Source organism: Agelaius phoeniceus, chromosome 1 (assembly GCF_051311805.1).
Source record: "Agelaius phoeniceus isolate bAgePho1 chromosome 1, bAgePho1.hap1, whole genome shotgun sequence".
NCBI lineage: Eukaryota > Metazoa > Chordata > Aves > Passeriformes > Icteridae > Agelaius > Agelaius phoeniceus.
This window is the reverse complement of record NC_135265.1, coordinates 51451036-51469976: the sequence shown is the minus strand read 5'-3', so window position 1 is coordinate 51469976 and position 18941 is coordinate 51451036. Positions and strand designations below refer to the sequence as shown.

The window sequence follows — 18941 nt, the reverse complement described above, 5'->3', positions numbered from 1 at the left end:
GGGCCATGGCTTTTTTTTTAGGGGTATTTTTTCAGTGAAATGAGGTGTAGCAGTGCATCTCTAACATGAGCTCAGCTAACTTAATTCCACTGAGGCTTGAGCTGCAAAGACCCCAGTGGCAAATTCAGCATGCTGTCATGTTGACAGCATATGGAACTCCTGAAAAAGTAGATTAGGATTTTCTGAAGAAATTTCTGTAAATGTAATTTTTTTGTGAGTAATAACAAAATGAGGCTTTATTCTTGGTATGATTTTGAGCCTTATCCCTTGCTTTGTTAGAAGAAAGCATTATTTTTTTGCTGTTAAAATATGTAAAAAATACACTGTTTATGTACTTATATTTCCCATAATGATATTTTAGAACCCATGACTAATAGCTATAAGTGAAGCTACAGATGTGGAATAGTTTGGGCCAGGAAAAGATGCTTTGATGTATCTCTGATATTTTTAGATGGTAGATGCTCAGTGTATGGCTATTACCATCTATTACTATACTACTAGCACCTCAGATGTAGGGTTCCAACTATAGGGTAAGAAAAGAATGCTAAAAGTGAGGATCTTTTCCCTAAAGCTCATTTAGTCTAAACAGACAATTTAAGCAGATGAACAAATGGATGAGAGATAGCAGAGTGGGAAAATTTCACCGAAGGTCGCTGTCAGTCAGTGGTACAGAACTTTTATATCTTTAATCCCACTGAAATATTCTGTACAGGCTTTGAAGAGTCAATCATTCAAGAGATCAGTAGCAATTTAAAAATATGTGTACATGTTAAATTTGTAATTTAGGAGGAGAAACATATTGCCATGGTTTTTGTTCACAGTATGGTAAACATTTTGCTGGAAAGCACTTTGCTCTTCTGCTTTGTTTTGATCACTGTTATTTTACTGTGTCACAAAGCAGGGATTTTTTAGTAACTCCAGGCAGTACCTTGATCAAAGCAGCTAAGTAGTTGTGAAGAAGTCTCAGTATCTCATGAGTCTATGTGAATGAACACTTCTTCATTCTTAAAATGCTGGCATTGAAGATAGTTATATTTCTTTCACAAGAAATGAAGTAAGTAAGGAAGTTTTGTAGCTTGAGTCTGATTTGGGGCTGTTTCTTTGTAATTAGTTGATAAATTGTTTTGGAGTATCAAATAAAATGCCATCAAATAGATTTGATGCCCTGATCAAATGTTGCCAAATCCTGCACGTCGCCACAAGTACTGGACAAAAGCATAGGTAGGAATACCTGTGGCTGGGGATTTAGCTTCCTTGGAGATTTATGAATAGGGTCACACCCAATATCCTGTCAATCTTTGCAAGGCTTTCTGTGATATTTTTAGAGGAAAATTGATGATGCATTAACTAATGAAAGGACTTTAATGTGGTCTCAAGCATTTACTGTGATAAGGCCTAATATATCTACCTAGCCAAGGAAAGTGGTATTATATTTTTACTGTTTTAACACTGTTTTCCAATCTATCTATATAATAGGAAATCCAGTAGGGCAGAAATCAAATTGCAAGGTTTTCCCCATTGCAGCAGTAGCCACTGACAACAGTCACTGACTGCAGGTGTACATACTTCATGTGACAGCTTAGGTCTTTTTCCTACTAATGCTGATAGATGAGTGGCTAAGGAGAAAAATTATATGTTTACACTGCAATTATAGGAATTATATGGTTTACTGTCTGAGCAGCATTCTGCACTATGGTAATTATCATGATATTAAATATCTGAGTGCCATCATAGAAAGAACACAAGTCATTACTACAGTCTACATATGATAACTCTTAAACATAATTGCTGTGTAATCTTCAGGTGATTGAATTATCATTCAGACCTGTGCTGACAGTACAGCCATGCCTAAAAAAAATCTGCTTAATCAAAGATTACTGCAGTTTGGGGGTTTTTTTATTAAATTATTTTCAAAACATGGAAATTCAGGGACAGATTCTGGAAAAACATGGCCTTTTTACTCAGCTTTGTTAAAGTGTGTAATATAAATTTTCTTCAAAGAATGAATACACCTATGGAACTGTAACAATGATGCAGGAACAGAAGTGATACTTGCCTTGTTATGGATGTCTTGTGAATCCACAAAACTGCATGGTCCTGATCAGCTCTGGGTGAGATCCCTGACTGTTAAGCCAACTTTTTCAGATGTTACAAAGTGGTACCAGCTGGCCTTAGGGGAAAACTGATATACCCCTAGAGAAGTTTCTGTAACCATCAGAAAGTAAATTTGAGAAATTTTATGGAAGACAGTCCCAGACATTGCATGTGGAATCATCTTTTTATGATGTATATTTGGTATGAAGGTTACTTAAGGTGTAATATCCATCAATTTTCTTTCATTTATAACACTTGTGCCAGGCAGTTGTATGTAGATTCAAAAGAGCAGGATCTCTATAGCAAATTTATTTTACATAAAGATAAGATTTTTGTGATAAAAGGGTGACTTTCATACTGCATTTTTTTCTATAAACAGATTTCATGTTTTTCTAAAAGTTGCTTTTGTTTTTTTTTTCCATAAACTATATACAAAAATCTCAATAATTAATTTGTCAGATCTCTTGACAGCTTGCAAGGCAAACAAAACCAGCTGGTTCATAGAATCTTTGTTACATTATTTTTCTAACAATTTACTTTGTTTCTTAAAGAAAAGGAATCATTCCAGAAGTAATGGATTTACTTGAGCCATTTACTTGAGCCATGATAACCCCACTTCTGAAATTCAATTTGTTGCTTCTGAATACTTCTGCATCTATGCCCAAGTAAATTTGCCATCTTTCATGCTGGTAACTTCTAAATGGATTTATTAGACAATAAATACAACATACCATTTTGATATTTAATTTAGAGCTGACTCTCATGGTTGGAATTTGTCATTTGGAAGAACCAGATCAGGCTGAGAGTTCTAGTTGTACTTAAAGCTTAATGCATATTTATTATTGAAATTTGCAATTTAAGAGGTGTTTTATAAAGAAAAGTGATATTTCTAATATATATTGCTGAATTCTGACAAAAATGAGATGTATGGTGATAATTATGGGATATCACACTCACTTCTAAGGCTCATATTTTATGTACCGAATAAAATTCTTTACAATTTATTTGTCATAAACAATAAGGGGATTGCAGTTTATGACTTCTTCAGAAGTCTTTGCAGATTTAGGAGGACTTGGCCAAGTAAATTCAAATTGAAATATGTGCCATCAGGCATAGTATACATAGTGTTTTAATGGAGTTTTGAAACAGACTTCTGAGTTAATTACACAACAGAAATGTGTTTGTCTCTGTGTTTTTGAGAGGGGATGGAATTTTTAAATTAATTCCCACAATAATAACAAAAACAAGTTAGAAATTTTAAAAAGTTGCAAGGAATCACAGAAAAGCAGACCATAGAAGAAGGCAAAAATCAGATGTGGTTGAAGAACAGATAATAAAATGCCATCCTTCTTTTCATTCAGAGCATGAATGAATATGGTCTGTCAATCAGGACAATAAATGCTTTTGAAAAACAGGAAGAATTTTACTTAACAACTATTCAAATTGTAAGTTGTCAACAGTGAGGATGAAATGTTCATACAAATAGCTGCTAAGACACTGGTGATTTGATTATTCGCAACTTACAAAGAAGATTTCTTAAATATGTGTAAATTTTTATAGATAAATATCTATTTGAAATCTTTTACAGAACTCAGCTTAAGTGACAAGATTGAATATTAGATTCAGTGACAAGACTAAGTGACAAGATTCAATAATTCAGCATTAATGTATCTGTTGAATGGAATCCAGTTTTGCAGCTATTTTTACTGGGATCTAGAGTCCAGAAAATTGTGGAAAATTTGTGTTCATTCTTTAAAGTAGAGATTTCATCATGAAAATAAGACAAAATAAAATTTTGAAGTGTTATTTTGCAATATCTATATATATATATGAATATTGGATTGACCTTAAATGTTTGCATCCCTCAGTTTCCACATATTTTGAACAAAACCAAACATGAAAAAAAATTGCTTCATATGACAGAGTTGTTTTTTTTCTTCTCAAAATTAGTTGAGATCACAACTTACTTGCCATTTCATTAAATATAGAAGGCTTATGTCTGTTTTATATAAAGTCTAAAATTGCCAGACAGTTACTCTGGACTCATTTTTTATTGTTTACAGTCCTTGCAGATACCTATAGTGAATTTTAAAGACATATCAAATGATTTATTAATGACCACTCAGATGTTTACCTTTCATTTTGAGCTATAATTAGGTAAATGTAGGTGGCAGCAACTGTATTTGAGAGAAACTGAAAGTCATTGAGTACAGTTGTAACATTTTTCCTCCCAAATCTGATTTGTTTCTATTTTTACTTTATGTGGATTAAATTTATATTCTGCCTGCTCCTTACTTTTTATGGTAATAAATGGTGGACAAAAGGAAATGTACTTACTATGTATTCACATTTGCACATTTTTTTATTCTCTTAAGGTACAATCTGCATATGGCATGTCTGTTCTTCCAGTGGCCATAGAAATATATAACCACTCATCAATGATTTTATTTTCTTTTTCCTTTAGGGGCTGATGTTATCAATTTTGATGGCCATGTAGTGTTACCATACAGATTCAGGAACAAGAAAATGAAAACACTGAAAGATGTCATCTCTCTGAAATTTAAGACCTCTGAAAGCGAAGGTGTAATCTTCCACGGAGAAGGACAGCAAGGAGATTATATCACCTTGGAACTGAAGAAAGCCAAACTTGTTCTAAATTTAAATTTAGGTATGTTTTGATTGTTTAGTTCTGTGGTAGTTTTTTAGCTCTCCCACAAAAATTTTAGGTCTCTTTCCCACAGTAATTGGTAAGCTGCATCATTTAATCAATTTGTGGAAATTGTTGTTAATTCCCTTCCTGTATGTTGGGGGAGTGTGTGTGTGTGTTTAGTTCCATCTTGTCCCTTTTGCTCTGTGTGAGATACTCTGAAAAGATCATACAGGAAAGCAAGATCAGCAATATATTGTCATTACTGCAAGCAAAAAATGAAAAAATAGCTTGCCAGAATTATATTTGGTCTCAGCTGCAGCTTTGTGCGAGAGAAGGACACTGTTGTCACTTCTGGAGGAATAAAGGTCACACTTAGGAACCTTGCAGAAAAAAAAAATATCAGTCTACTAAGCTACAGGCCACATGAAGTTGGAGTTCAGCAGCTTTCCTAGAGTCTGAGGAGGGCTAGGAAAGGAAAAGAAACAGATTGTTTAATCAGGCAATCTTATGATGAAATCCTGTACATATTACTCTAGTTCCAGTCCTCCCAGTAGAGGACAACAGGCTCATAAGTGACTGGATTTATAAAGTACATTTATTATGAAAAAGACCCACATTTATCTGGTTTGAGGTATTTTTCCATTCAAACAAAAGAACCTTAGAAAAAGATTTCTTGCAATTTTCCTTAGTTCTCTTATAGACACATGAAGAGTAAATTGTTCCATTTGTTATTTACATTGAATAATACTTATTTCAACTAGCATTTTCTACTGTTCTTTTTCTAACAATCAACATGAACAGATGATGAGGTAACTAAAGCATTTACCTATTTTTAAGAATTTTAATTGCCGTAGTAACCCTTTCATTTCCTGTTCCTCTATAATCTTCAGCACAAACTGTCTTTTTAAGCTACTATAACTTCCATATATGAGTTTGGTGAGGATGTTCTTAAATCATTAGGCTGATAAATGGGACTAGACCCTGTGACACACACTCAATAAACAGATCTAATGCTTTATGGTGTTATTATTCCTCTGTCTGAGAGTATTGTCTTTGCATCAGACACAGTAGAAAAGCATGCTCATCTTGCCTGGTGAGATCCAGTGACTTAGTTTCAAATAGCAGGGACTGGGGGAAGGTTGGGAAGACAGAATTGGATTTACATTTCACTTTGCACTTTGAGTTTGAGTTTGCATTGAAAAAACTGAGGCTCCGTGACACACATGGAATTCTATTTTATTTTTTAATAAACAGAACCATTGGCCTTCAGCATAAAGGCAGGTTGGTCATTTGTAGGGAAGTAATGTCTTAAGCCATGGAAATGGGATTTGTGAGAATGTGTTTTCAACGTGCACAAACTTTAGTGTCTCAATTGCAGGCATTCTTAAGGGTAAGAAATTCTCAGCCTCAGAAATGCTTTAAGTCCTCATGTATTCAGAACATGGAAGATTGCATTGAGTTATTGAGCAGTGCAGCAATTTTTTACACTTACTGCTGAATTAGTCATTTGCTGCTTCAGTTGGGATCCATGCTATCAACCTTTGCTGGCTTAGCTATGTCAGTCAGATGGCAACAAGATGTGATCTCTGACTAGCACAGCTACACTGGCAAAACCCCCTGGATAACACAGCAGAGAATTGCAAAACTGTACTCTTGCTAATAGTTTGACTTCCAGAATAGGAAGATTGCTTCAGGATAACATAGCAAAATAAGCTGTATTAGCAGAAGATGGTTTTTGCTGTTGTTAGTTCAGTCTGCACTGAGCCTTTTCCCCTCTGCTTGCTGCTATAATGATACTGGTAAAGGCCACAAAGCATAGAACTCAAGAGTGAGATTTTGGCTGTTTTTGCCAAAGTGTGTTATCAGGCTCCATGTCCTCCCCAACATTCATAAATCAGTACAGTTCCATTGCAGCTTAGGATCTGGCCCAGAGGTGACAGCTTTTCTTTTCTGTGAAGTAGGAGCAAAAGCAGAAAACCCTTGATGAAAACACCTTTACAACTAGAAATTGCTATTGCTTCTCTGGTTAATTTCCAAATAACTGCTGTTATGAATTTATACATATATTTAGATGGTTCAGTGATCAGATGCTTGCTGTTTTGTATTGGTGGCATCAGCTCTCCACTGGGCAGATCCCAACTTCATAGCACACTGACTTCCTACAGTTAATTGCATGTCTGGTGTGATTCAGGTGAAACATTGACAAAGAAAGAAAATGTTTGCCTAATTGTATGAGGTGAGAAATGCTATTGTTTCTGCCCTCAGGCAGCAACCAGCTTGGCTCTATTTTTGGCCACACATCTGTGACAACAGGCAGCCTCTTGGATGATCACCACTGGCACTCCATCATCATAGAGCGCCACGGGAGGAACATCAATCTCACCCTCGACAGACACATGCAGCACTTCAGAACAAATGGAGAATTTGATTATCTGGACCTGGACTATGAGGTAGACAGTGAAACTTCTTTCTTCTCATTCAAATTGCTTTCATAAAGTCCAATAAGAAAGCTAACATAATTTGTTTTCTTAATTTTTCATACATTTGTTTTGATAACTTATTCCTTTACATTTCCTAAATCTTTGTTTCCAACAGTGTTCTCTTTTAATTGTAAATTATGTTTCTCTTAATTAGTCTACCAAGTCCCATCTGGTGTAACAATCATCAGTCCTCTGTTTTAAAGTGGGAGATGTATATTATTCAGCAAGATAGGCATACATGATTTTAAAAATCTCTAAAAGCAGCTGCTCTAAGCAGGAAGTATATTTTAAATAGTATGGTGCAATCTGTTGTTTCACTCAGGTGATAATTTTGCTCTTGAATCAGAAAGCCTTAATCTGAGGAGCTAGTATTTATTTTTAGCAAAGGAAGCAGGTTAGAACCTTTTTATTAATGCAGAGCTTGATCTGTCCTGTCTTAGGTAGGTAGATACTTCCCTGTATTTTCACAAATATGGCATCAGTAACTTCATTTGTGAAAGAAGCAATGAGGAGTTAGGAAAGTTGTAAGAAAACTTGTTTAATCAATCAGGTTAATGCACACAAGTGCTGGTAGTAATTAAATGTGGATTTATTGTTTGATTACACTACAGCTTCAGCTATTATGAACTTGTTGAGCTCCTCTAATCTGTACATGAAGTTCAACACATTAGTTGTTGCAATCTTTGTATAATATTTTCTTACACTCTTTACTGTTTCTGATGCGAATTAATTTGGTTGACTGCACCAGATATGTAATTTCCACCCTTTCAACTTTTTAAGATGTAAGAGTGAATATAAATGATGTCATGGAAAAAAGTTTGAATTAACTTGTGGTTTTTTTATTTTTACCAACTGAGTTTTTTAATTTTACCAACTTGTGGCGGTTTTTTATTTTTACTTTTGAACAAGAATATATGAAATGTTTAAAAAAAGTAATTATAATTGTAAATGTGTCTGAGTCAAATATTTGATTATATTCTGAAAAATGTTTGTGGATATATCATTTACTGGTAGCTCTAATAAGAAAATAACAAGCAAATTTTCCTGTACCCCTATTAATTATTGAGCACTGAAGATCTGAACTGAGCTACTTAAAACTCATATAAATAGATTTTATTGCAGGCTTTTAACTGAATGAGAAAAAGGCTGAATGCCATAAGCCATGGTTGTGCAATTTGTGCACGTGTGTGTGTATATATATATATATATAATTTACATAACAAACATATTGCATATAAAAAGTGTATCCCCAGTAAGAGCTGAATTCAGTGCATTCACCTTCCCATCCTCTCTGCATAAAGAGACCTCACTGTCAGTTCTCAAAGATACATTTCATTTTCCATGGATCTCCTTGTGTTTAATTGAACTTCTTTGAGTGTGCATGTGTATGTATGTCTGTAGTTCATATAAACTCAAGAGAATAAATCTCCTTCCTTTCCTCACTGTTATCTCACTGATTTTGGAGCTGGACACCACAGACTAAATTTAAAGGTGTTGTCTTTGGGATTAAGAGGAAATAAAGCCAAAAGAATCAAAACTATTTTTCACAGACAAAGTAGTTTCTAGGTTAATCTCTTTCAGAAGAGTTAGATAAACACAAAAAAAGGAAAAAAAATAGTTCTGATTGCATTTTTGAGATCAAAAAATAGTCTTGTAAGTTGCTCTTAACTCACTATCACATTATATGTTTTTTGCTTTTTCTTCTTTTCTTCAAAATTTTTTCTTTTTAATTTGTTATATTTCATTTAATCCAAACACATGCATAAAATATTTGATAACTATTAAACTCTTACAGTTCCATTCTCCATATGAAGAGCTGTATCTTCTCTAAAGTCAAGTCATGTCAATTTACCATACCTGAGGGTGTCCCCACAAGACTTGTACACACCAAAAGCTGGTGTGTGTGGTTTATAAAGGTTTTAGATTTCAGCTGTATAGTTTTAGCTCTTTGTATATGCCAAGTGGAAGCTTCCTCTTTGGGATAAAAACTGATATCTCACATGCATTTAAAACCGAAAATGTCAGCCTAGAGCTCTGTTTTCCTTCTGTTGGTAATAACAAATGGAATGGACAATGAATAATGGTTAAAAGCTTCATTCTGCCAAATCGTAGCACTAGGCTACAATTTGATATTTTTCTGAACATTTGTGAGGCAGGAAAGCAAGTTGTCATTACTATTTTCGCCATCATCTAATGGATATAATTACCTAACACTGATTGCAGGGACTAATCACATGAGACCCTTATTCTTGGCATTTGAGCTGCAAAATATTAATGAAAACATGTAACATTATACACTTCTAATCATTTCCATAAAGACCATTATGTGGCAGAGACCTGTATCATCTCTATGGAATGACAGAGATGTCACTCATTGAACATAAACACTTTTTGTTTGTAAATATTTGGGTTTCTAAGTTTTTAGCACTATGGATTATGGATAACCCAGAGTCAATTAGCCAGGGTAATGAAGTCCAGCTGTAAGACAAAAACCAATTCCTATTTGAGTTTGATGACTGACTACTTGCAGGGGTTGTCTTGATCTTCTCTAAGGAGATAATTTGACCAGATAAATCAAGGGGAAACTCCCTCATTTACTATAACTACATGACAAAAGCATGTTCTTGGTACTGAAAGGTCCTTCTGTCTACCAGGGGATTGCATCTTTAACTGTGTGATTCTGTAAATTCTTCTGGGTGAAGTAGACATATAAGCATTACAGAAGAATTACATGCCGCATTGGAGCCCAACACTGCTGTGCTGTAGTCTGAGCTCTGGCACACAGAGCTGAGTGAATGATTTGAATCAGATTATCTGGCTAATTTGATGTCTACTTTTTTAGAAAAATACTGTGATGGAAATTTGTCCCAATGTCCTTGTTTGAAATGCTTATTTTCCAGTATCAATCAGAACTGTTCACATGTGATGTGTGTCTGTTCACTGTTTGGACAATTGGAATAATATTTGGGTTTGGCTACCATAAATAATTAAAATTAATTACAATTCTTTTTTCTGCTTTTGCAGCATTTATTTTGATACATCCTTTTTCTGTAAAGAGTGCTGCCAGCTCTCTACTTTGCCATGGTTTAGTGTTCAAAGAAAGCAATGTGTACAACAAAATTCTTTAAAAGTCTTTGCCTTCCAGTAACTATCTACCATTTTTCTGTTTCATTTAAAGATAACCTTTGGAGGCATGCCTTTTTCTGGCAAGCCAAGTTCTAACAGTAGGCAAAATTTCAAAGGCTGCATGGAGAGCATCAACTACAATGGCAATAATATCACTGACCTTGCCAGGAGGAAGAAATTGGAACCTTCAAATGTGGTAAGATCATAATTTCATGGTCATCTACCCTTCTGCTTCTCCTTCTAAAGACAACTAGAATGTTTTTGGGGTTGTATAGCTGATATTCTTGTGATAAACTGCAATAATATAAAACATAAAGCAAATTTTACCAGAAATCCAAAGATCTTATTGTATGTACATTTGTGACTTAAAAAAAAAAAATCATCATGTATGAACATTTTATTTCTGGGGTCTTCTTTCATCTTTCAAAAATTAACCTTTAGTGTAAGTCAGATAGTTTTGTTGTTGTTTTTTTAAAGAAAACCAACTTAAGCAGTAAGTGCTTTTTCCCTTTCTTCCCAAATTATAGTAGTCGAAAACCAGTGCAGACAAGATTTATTGTTAAATGAATTGCAGCTTTCTTGTGGCTTTTAAATCCTGGTAATATTCCATCCCTGCTGAGCTAGTTGGATTGCTTTAGTGGAAAAGTCTTTGGATGAGAATGCTTCTACAGTCTTTTCTGATCCAACTGAAAAACCTCAAGATATTATACTTGGAAATCATTATTTGCTTATTAACATTACAGCAGTTATTAGCATTTTACTCTATTTTTGCTGCAGCTTAAGTGTTCATAGCTGCTTTCATGTGCAGACATGTGGCTTTATGGGCAGGGTGATTAAGAAAGAATCTACTTTAATTTCTCTGGTTTTTAAGTTCTAAGTGTTTCTGAAAATGCTTGCTGGCATATAAAGGCATGTAGGTAAGAAATAAATGTATTATTGCCATGAGTTTGAAATGGTTTGAATAACTTTTCAAGACTTTCTTCTGTACAAGCTTACACATTTCACAAATTCCTGCTAACAGTATGGAGGTTTACACAATTTCATTATCCTTTATGTAATAAATTGTTAAGATATGCATATGCAGTGATGATGCCATACAAAGGATTGATTATCCCTCGATAGTAAAACTGAAGCTTCATGTCATTGTATGACTAAATGGTCAAGGAAATCCAAAGGATAATCATGAGTGCGTGATGTTTGCCTGTCCAAATGCAGTAATACAGCCTGGCATCTACAACCTTTTCTACACATAAATTTCATCAGTATTGTCAAAGGCAAAGAATAAAATATATATTCCTTCCATTAAGATTCCAGTTTTAAAATTTTTTCAACCCAATCTAATGAACTCCTAAAACTTTAACCTTTTTTTTCATAATTACAAGAGATTTCCTTTCTGCAGGGCATTTTCATCTTTAATGTAAGCATGATTTTGAAAGATTAATGCCTGAATTTAAAAAGAATCTTTGTGCAGGAGCAATCTTACCATTTTGCTCATTGAAGTCCATTGCAAGTTAGTAGGACATATTCTTAAAGCCTCTTTCTGAACAAAAATGTTGCTTAAGAAGTTCCTATAGTGCAAATCCTGTCCTTTAAAGTCTGAGCATCTCAAAAGTGTGGCATAGCTAGCAGACATGTACAGTCTCTGAAAAATCATATTTTGGATTTTTTCTCTCTTTGTTTGGTTCTTTACTTTTAAAATTCTGTTACCCATAACATGAAAATAAAATCCACACAAGCAGCTCTGGCAGTATTAGTGCCACATCAAGAGGTGATCTGCCAATTTAATTTGATGCTTCTGTTGATTTCCCATTCTGAGAATGACTAGAAAAATAGAAGTGACCTTTGTTTTCAGTAGAAATACTTAAATTGCTTCAGCTCTCAAAGGCAAAATCAATTTTACTCTAACTAAATCAACAATATGGATTTTTATGTTTTTTACAAAACATTTTTCTCCTAGTTTTTAGCCTGAAATAGAGAAATAGACTTTCTTGAACCCATTATTGCTATTAAGCATGTTTATGATGATGGCACTCCAACAGGGATCTGAGCAATCCAACAGGCATCAAAGCTCCATTGTAGGAGATTCTGTACAAGCACATAACAGGAGACACACCTTCCCCTTAAAAGGCATGACACACACAATATAATGTGGCTGAATAAAAGCAAAGTAATCAGTCTGGTTGTGAGAAGTATTACAAAGAAAGGATAAATTCAGAGAAAAGAAGGATTTTAAAGGGGTGTGAAACGAAAATAATATTCCTAGATGAAAGCAGCTGAATTTCAGAAGTCACACATTGAAAGGGACTTGACAAATTGATTATAAAAAATGAGAAGGCCCAGAAAATCAGAGATGATAAGAAGATGATGATCTTAATTTTTCTCTGAACAAAATTAATGTTTAAAAAATTATGTCTCATATACATACATCTTATGAACAAAAAAGCACCATCAAGCACCTTTTGCTTTGTTGAAGAGTAAGGATAAAAAGACAAATTAAAACTATTTTAAATTTAAATAAAGTTCAATGATGACTTTAGTAACATATTTGATTTAGATTCAGAAGGTAAAGGGGAAAAATTATTTTGATTCTTTTGTGAAATGTAAAATGGCTTTAGTGTACAGTGTATTGCCCATACTATATGATCCATCCTGGTTTAACAGACAATATAGTCTTAATAAACTTATTACCTGTCTTTTGGGAGTTTCCTCTTCAGCCAATAGGTCTTTTAATTTGGAAAGGTATTTACTGTAGTATTTTACACAAGGGATTATGTTTGAATGTGGATAGGCAAAATTGATTCATAAGTAAACATGAATCTAATTTGCCATATAGATGAAAGATCATGGTGCACAGGTCAAGCTACACAAATTGTTTTACCTTTTCCCTGCCAATGTAGATGAAAAAGTCTCTAATAAGACCAAGAGTTTCAATATGAATGCACAGTATATATTTGACTTCCAGATGTCATTGCCCAGAAAACTATTCAGCAAGTCACTCTGAATTTACAGAAAATGATCTCATTCTCTTTGAAAAATGAAGAGGCTATTACAGAGACAAGCTGCAGATTAACTCGAAACCTTGACCTAGAACTAGTGAGCAATCTATATAAGATGGGCTGTACTTAAAAGAGGAGTCATCTTGTGAACTACAGTCATAGAAGGGATCAATAATCCAGTTCATATTAATCTAAATAGCTCAGTAGGGAAATTAGAATTATGTGTTACTTTCTCAGGAAATGTTTAATGCAGCTAGGCTTTTCATGGGGAATGCATTCACTGATGTGAAAAAGGATTTGAATGCATTCTGTGCCATTAACATTAATAGGTGTTATGCATGCAAGTATCCAAAACATCAGGATGACAGGAGAGTGTCAATTGGATATAAAAGCCTTCTTGTAATGAGGAAATTGTTAGTTCCTCTTGGTTACAAGGCAGCAAAAGGAACTCTTAAAAAGTCTGACAGAATGCTCTCTGAGCACTTCTTAATTGAGATCTGTGACTGAACCATGAGATGTCTCTCAAAAAGTGATGTAGCCTTCTGCGTTTATGCAGGACTGCCTTAACTCTGTAAGAGAAGTTGTGTCTATGCACAATTACACTGGGAATGACAGCCAAGGCTTACAGAGAGTATTTCAGACACTTTACACCTTTTTTTTACTGTATGTAAAATTTGTGGTTTAAGCAAAAGTATTCTGTAGCAAACTTGGAAATGTTTAGATTAAAACTACTCAAACAAATGAGTTAACTATTTTGATTTCATGTCTCGCTAGTTATAAGTGTAAAATTAAAAATCTCCAGGCAACTTTTAAACCTCACCGCCCCAAAAAAAGCAAAACAAAACAAAAAGCAAAGCAAAACTACAAAAAAAAAATCCCAGAATTGACAAGCAGCTTAGCAGAGAAATCTTTACTCTTTACTCATAAAGTAGCTGTAATTTCTCTTATCACATAGTTATCTAAAAGTTATCTTTAGTTGTGTCAGCTAGTTTTTTCCTAGTTCCTTGGAATTGCTTTTTTTTTTAATCCATGGAACTTGGGCACAGGAAAAGAACGTGACTTGTAATGCTGAGATTTTATCATAAAATTTAAGAACAAATCTAGGAGATCACTTTAAATGAATCTCTAATTCCAGATTACTGGAAATATCAATGTTTCCTTAATTGATGATGGAGGCTGCCAACTTGATAGTATAGTTACTACTAATTCTACTGGCCTTTAGAGGTAGACTCTGTACTATTTCTGCTGTTCTGCAGAAAAAAAGAAGTTTCTATGCAAAATAATCAAAGTATTTATCCTAGTTGTCAAGAAAATATTATTTTTATTCATTTGGTTTTTTTTACATGGAAATCCATTATAGGAAGCTGAGTCTGCCAGACCAGTTGTATCTTGCTATTATACACATAAGCTGTTCTCTGATGTGATGTTCTTTTGAAAAGTGATGGGTTTGGACATTAGAAAATGAGTGCTAAAACTTGTTTTTTGATGTCATCCGTCATCTCCAATTGAATATAATTACTTCTTAAAAAAATTTACTGAGGTCTTTCCTGCCACACATTTTTAGACACAAAATTCCTATCTTGCTTCCAAATTCTCTACTTTCCCTCAAGATGAACTGTCAGATGCGTATATACACTATGAATACAGAAATGTGACATAAAGTCTAGATCAGGAAGTCAGTAATATGGAATTTAAAAATAATTATGCAAAAGAGATGGTAAATGACTTCTACTGGGATTCTGAACACTGCTTAGGTAGACCACATCTCTAAATATCTATGTACCTCCAAAAATGTTGTTCAAGTCTTTTTTTTTTTTAATGTAAAAAAATATATCAGACAAATTGCTGTCTTGATTGTAGTAATAATTTCTGTACTGGATCAGATAAAATTATTTCTTCCCAAAGAGAACAAAAATTGCCACATAATTTCCACCTGCAACAGTGCCTGAGAAAGCCAGCCTAACCATAGGACAGGATCCACTTTGCGACATATTATAGGAATTCTTCAGCAGAGGAAGTTTTCCTGTTATATTTGCATTCATGCAGTAATAAATTAATTCTGGACAGAGATTATTACAAACTATGATTTTTAAGGAAAAAAAAAAAAGGTAATACCCTACAAATATTTCCAAAATGTAATATCCTACCAATTTGGTCTTTTGTTGTGAGAAATTACATGAGAACCAAAGAGAAAAATTCGTGTCTCTAATTCTGGACTTGTTTACAGATACATTTTAAAGCCTTGTAGATCAACAGTTGACTGGATCTTTTTTCAATTTCCTGAAGAATAATATTTTACAGAGTAGAAACTGCAGTTTCCTTTACAGTGAAAGTTATTTACTATCCCAAAATATTGGTGTTGTTCATGATCAGCTACTCCAAATCCTTCTGCTTCATGAATTGAAATATTAGCATATGTAGTATCATGTAGTTGAAAACATAACAGGGAGGCTGACTGCTCAGGTATTATACATCATCATTTTGGAACATCATGTATTGTATTGATAGACACACTGATATCAGGGTATTTGGAAATCTGCACTCATTTTGTTATGCTGTTCGGTTATAGGTTTCTATGGGGACCACAGACAAGCCCAAGTTTATCTGTGATTAATTTCTTTATATTTTAACTAGAAATAATAATGCTTTCATCTAAGCTTGAGAGACTACAACTCTTCAGGGCCAACTGCCTGTTATTTTGTGTACATACAGTACAGTACAAAATATAATGGGGCCACTGCTAAAAATAAACCCAGAAAAATCAGCAACTATTATAGTAGCAACAATAAAGATAACATTAATAGCGCATCTTTAGATTCAAAGTGCATTGATCACAGTGGTCTCTAGGTTGAATGAAATCTAAATACTTTTCTAGAGATAGCTATGAATTTAGTGGAATCTTACCATTTTGCTTTTTCTTTTTTTTTTTTTTTCTTTTTTGTGTTTTACTTAGGGAAATTTAAGTTTTTCTTGTGTGGAGCCACACACAGTGCCTGTCTTTTTCAATGCCACCAGTTATCTTGAGGTTCCTGGTCGTCCAAGCCAAGATCTGTTTTCAGTCAGTTTACTCTTCCGGACCTGGAACCCAAATGGACTTCTTCTCTTCAGCCACTTCTCAGATGACCTGGGGAATGTTGAGATTGACATAAATGAGGGCAAAGTCAGTGTTCATATCAACGTCTCCCAAGTGAAGAAGAACCGGATAGACATCTCATCAGGTAAGTGTGTTTAGTGTTTTTTTTAATTTGATATGATTTTGGTTCGTGTTGTTTAAAATCATTATGTACCTAAAGACTGGAACAATTTTTTTACAAAATTTAAAATTTATATTGCAACTATATTAAATCCTTTACTGTTTCATTGAGTAAGAGGTACAAGAATGTTCAAGAATGTTGAAATAGTTGTTGGATCAAAAAAAAAAAGAATGATCTTATTTTGTCAAGAAATCACCCCTTATTTATAAGGCAGCATTTCTTCTTTTTTCTTCCTTCCTTCTGTCTTGAAGTCCTCTCTGTGAAAATATTTGGTTTCAAAATGGGTGTGTACTCCCTACTCCCTTTCCAGGTGTAGTCTAATAATTAGACCATTCCTAATATTTTCCAATAACTAGGGAATCTCATTAAAAAAAAACATTCATACCATAATTATTTGTACAGATTTTTTAGATCTGCATAGCTGTCCTGGAAAAATTAGATTTATTTCAATGCTTCATTGTTGTTTTGTTACAACAGGCATTTCAGTGCCTGTAAATTAATTGTGTGTGTGAACATAGAAAAGGAAAATATGACATCTGCCAGGTAAGGCTGCAGAAAGAATGCTGTTTTTGTACAGTAAATATCACAGCAAACTTCTTTTTCCCTTCTTCTGCAGGGAATTAACAAATGTCATGATATAAACCTACTGGGTTTTCCAGAAGTCAAAATGGTCTGTCTTTGGCACAAAGATTTCTGACCATTGTGGTCCTATTGGTAAAAGGTGCACAGTTTTTTTCATTGGCTACTTTTAACAGCTAGGAGAATTTTACATAGTCAAGTGTGCAGCTTTCTGCACAAGTAGGGTATGAATAAATCTATAGGGTATTAATAGACTCTACTGGGAGGAATGCAGCCTGGCTATCACAAAACATTAGACTAGCTAAAACCACAGCCTCAATGCAAATCTGTTTTGGGTTTCATATCTGCTGTATTTATTCCTGTCACCTGTAATAGCATATTTTCCCAGAAGCACGTTAAAGTCTCTTAGTGTTTCCTCTATATGCTTCTCATAATTTGCAAACTTGCTTACATTAGCGGATTTAATGTCAGTTTTCAAGATGACATGGAGACATCAGTACTTCATTCTGGGTCACAGTGTCATTCTGGTTATAGAAACAGTAGTTGTACTGACTGGTAGGACTCATGTGAGAGAGCTGTAAGTAGATGTGCAGGTGGCAGATTCCTGTTCCTTCACAGCTCTGCAAGTTAAGGTGCTTATATGGAACAGAGTTCTGGTTTGTCTGGTTTAATTGTCACAATTTCCCTTGAATACCCTAAAGTTATATGCACAGACTCAGGATGCTCTAACTTAGCAGGTACAGATTTCAGATAAACAGGAGAGTCTAGAGTCCAAATTTTTCAAATATAGTTGAATTGCCACTTTTCTCTCTGGTGGCTGGGCACTGTAATCTCCTTACCTAACTACTGCTTTATGAAGGGCTTCTTGATGACTAGGAGGGATCAGAGGGTAAAAGAAAAAGGGTTTCTTGTTGACTTGACAGAACTTTCATACCTAATTCATGTGAGCATTTTGTTTAAGGAGAGAAAGGCAGCTACAACTTTCTATATTTTGATGACAATTTGCAAAAGTAAAAATGAAATAATAATGCATAGAAGTGTGGTGAATGAAGAGATACAATACTCTAAAATGACCAAATAAAAAGCTGGAATGCAAAACATTTAACTTCTGTGTGAATACAGAAGTTAATACAGTGATCATGAGAAGTTACATAATATGCTGTGGGAAAACATTTTGATAATAGTAGGTGATTCATTGAAATCATGAAGCAAACATTGCTTTGCATTTAAAATCAGAGAAATGGAGAGCTGCCATCAGGCAGTCTGTTCTTAGCAATTTTCTTTGTCTCCCTCCCTTCCCTGCTGTCTGTTCAGTTTTTGTCAGAGATCATTTTTCCATGGTGTTAGCAGATCCCAGCTAGAGTCTCATTTCATGTTATCCTTTGGTCTTCAAAAAGGCACTAATTGTTCCTTCATTTATTTAGCTGCATGTCCTACCTGCTGGAGATTTCACTGTATTCAAGCCTTCTTTAAATTCTCTGTCTCTTGATCAATTTTATTAATCTTGATTGGCAGGATAAGTAATCCCACTGCTTTATTCTTGGAAGATGTAAAAGAAAAATAATGTTGGTATAATTATTAAAATGGTCTTGTGTGTCTGAAGCTTCTTCTCTCATTGTTTGCGGTTCAAACTTATCTTTAGTATGAGACATTCCTGCTGTGTGTCATGCTTTAGTTACCTCTCTCATTCTGTTGTTACTGGGTTTTTAAAGAAACCACAGTTTATAGTTGCATCAGAAGTTTCTAGAAAAATTTCTATAGA

General features: G+C 34.2%; 1 protein-coding gene across 1 annotated transcript in view; it reads left to right on the top strand.

Annotated features, from left to right (window-relative positions):
* Positions 1-18941, top strand: part of CNTNAP2 (contactin associated protein 2) — a 1030166-nt gene that overhangs the window by 481110 nt on the left and 530115 nt on the right. The window contains exons 5-8 of the mRNA XM_054654380.2: positions 4559-4762; positions 7010-7194; positions 10403-10546; positions 16300-16564. Of these exons, the coding sequence (XP_054510355.2) occupies positions 4559-4762; positions 7010-7194; positions 10403-10546; positions 16300-16564 (798 nt within the window). The remainder of the gene's footprint in view (positions 1-4558; positions 4763-7009; positions 7195-10402; positions 10547-16299; positions 16565-18941) is intronic.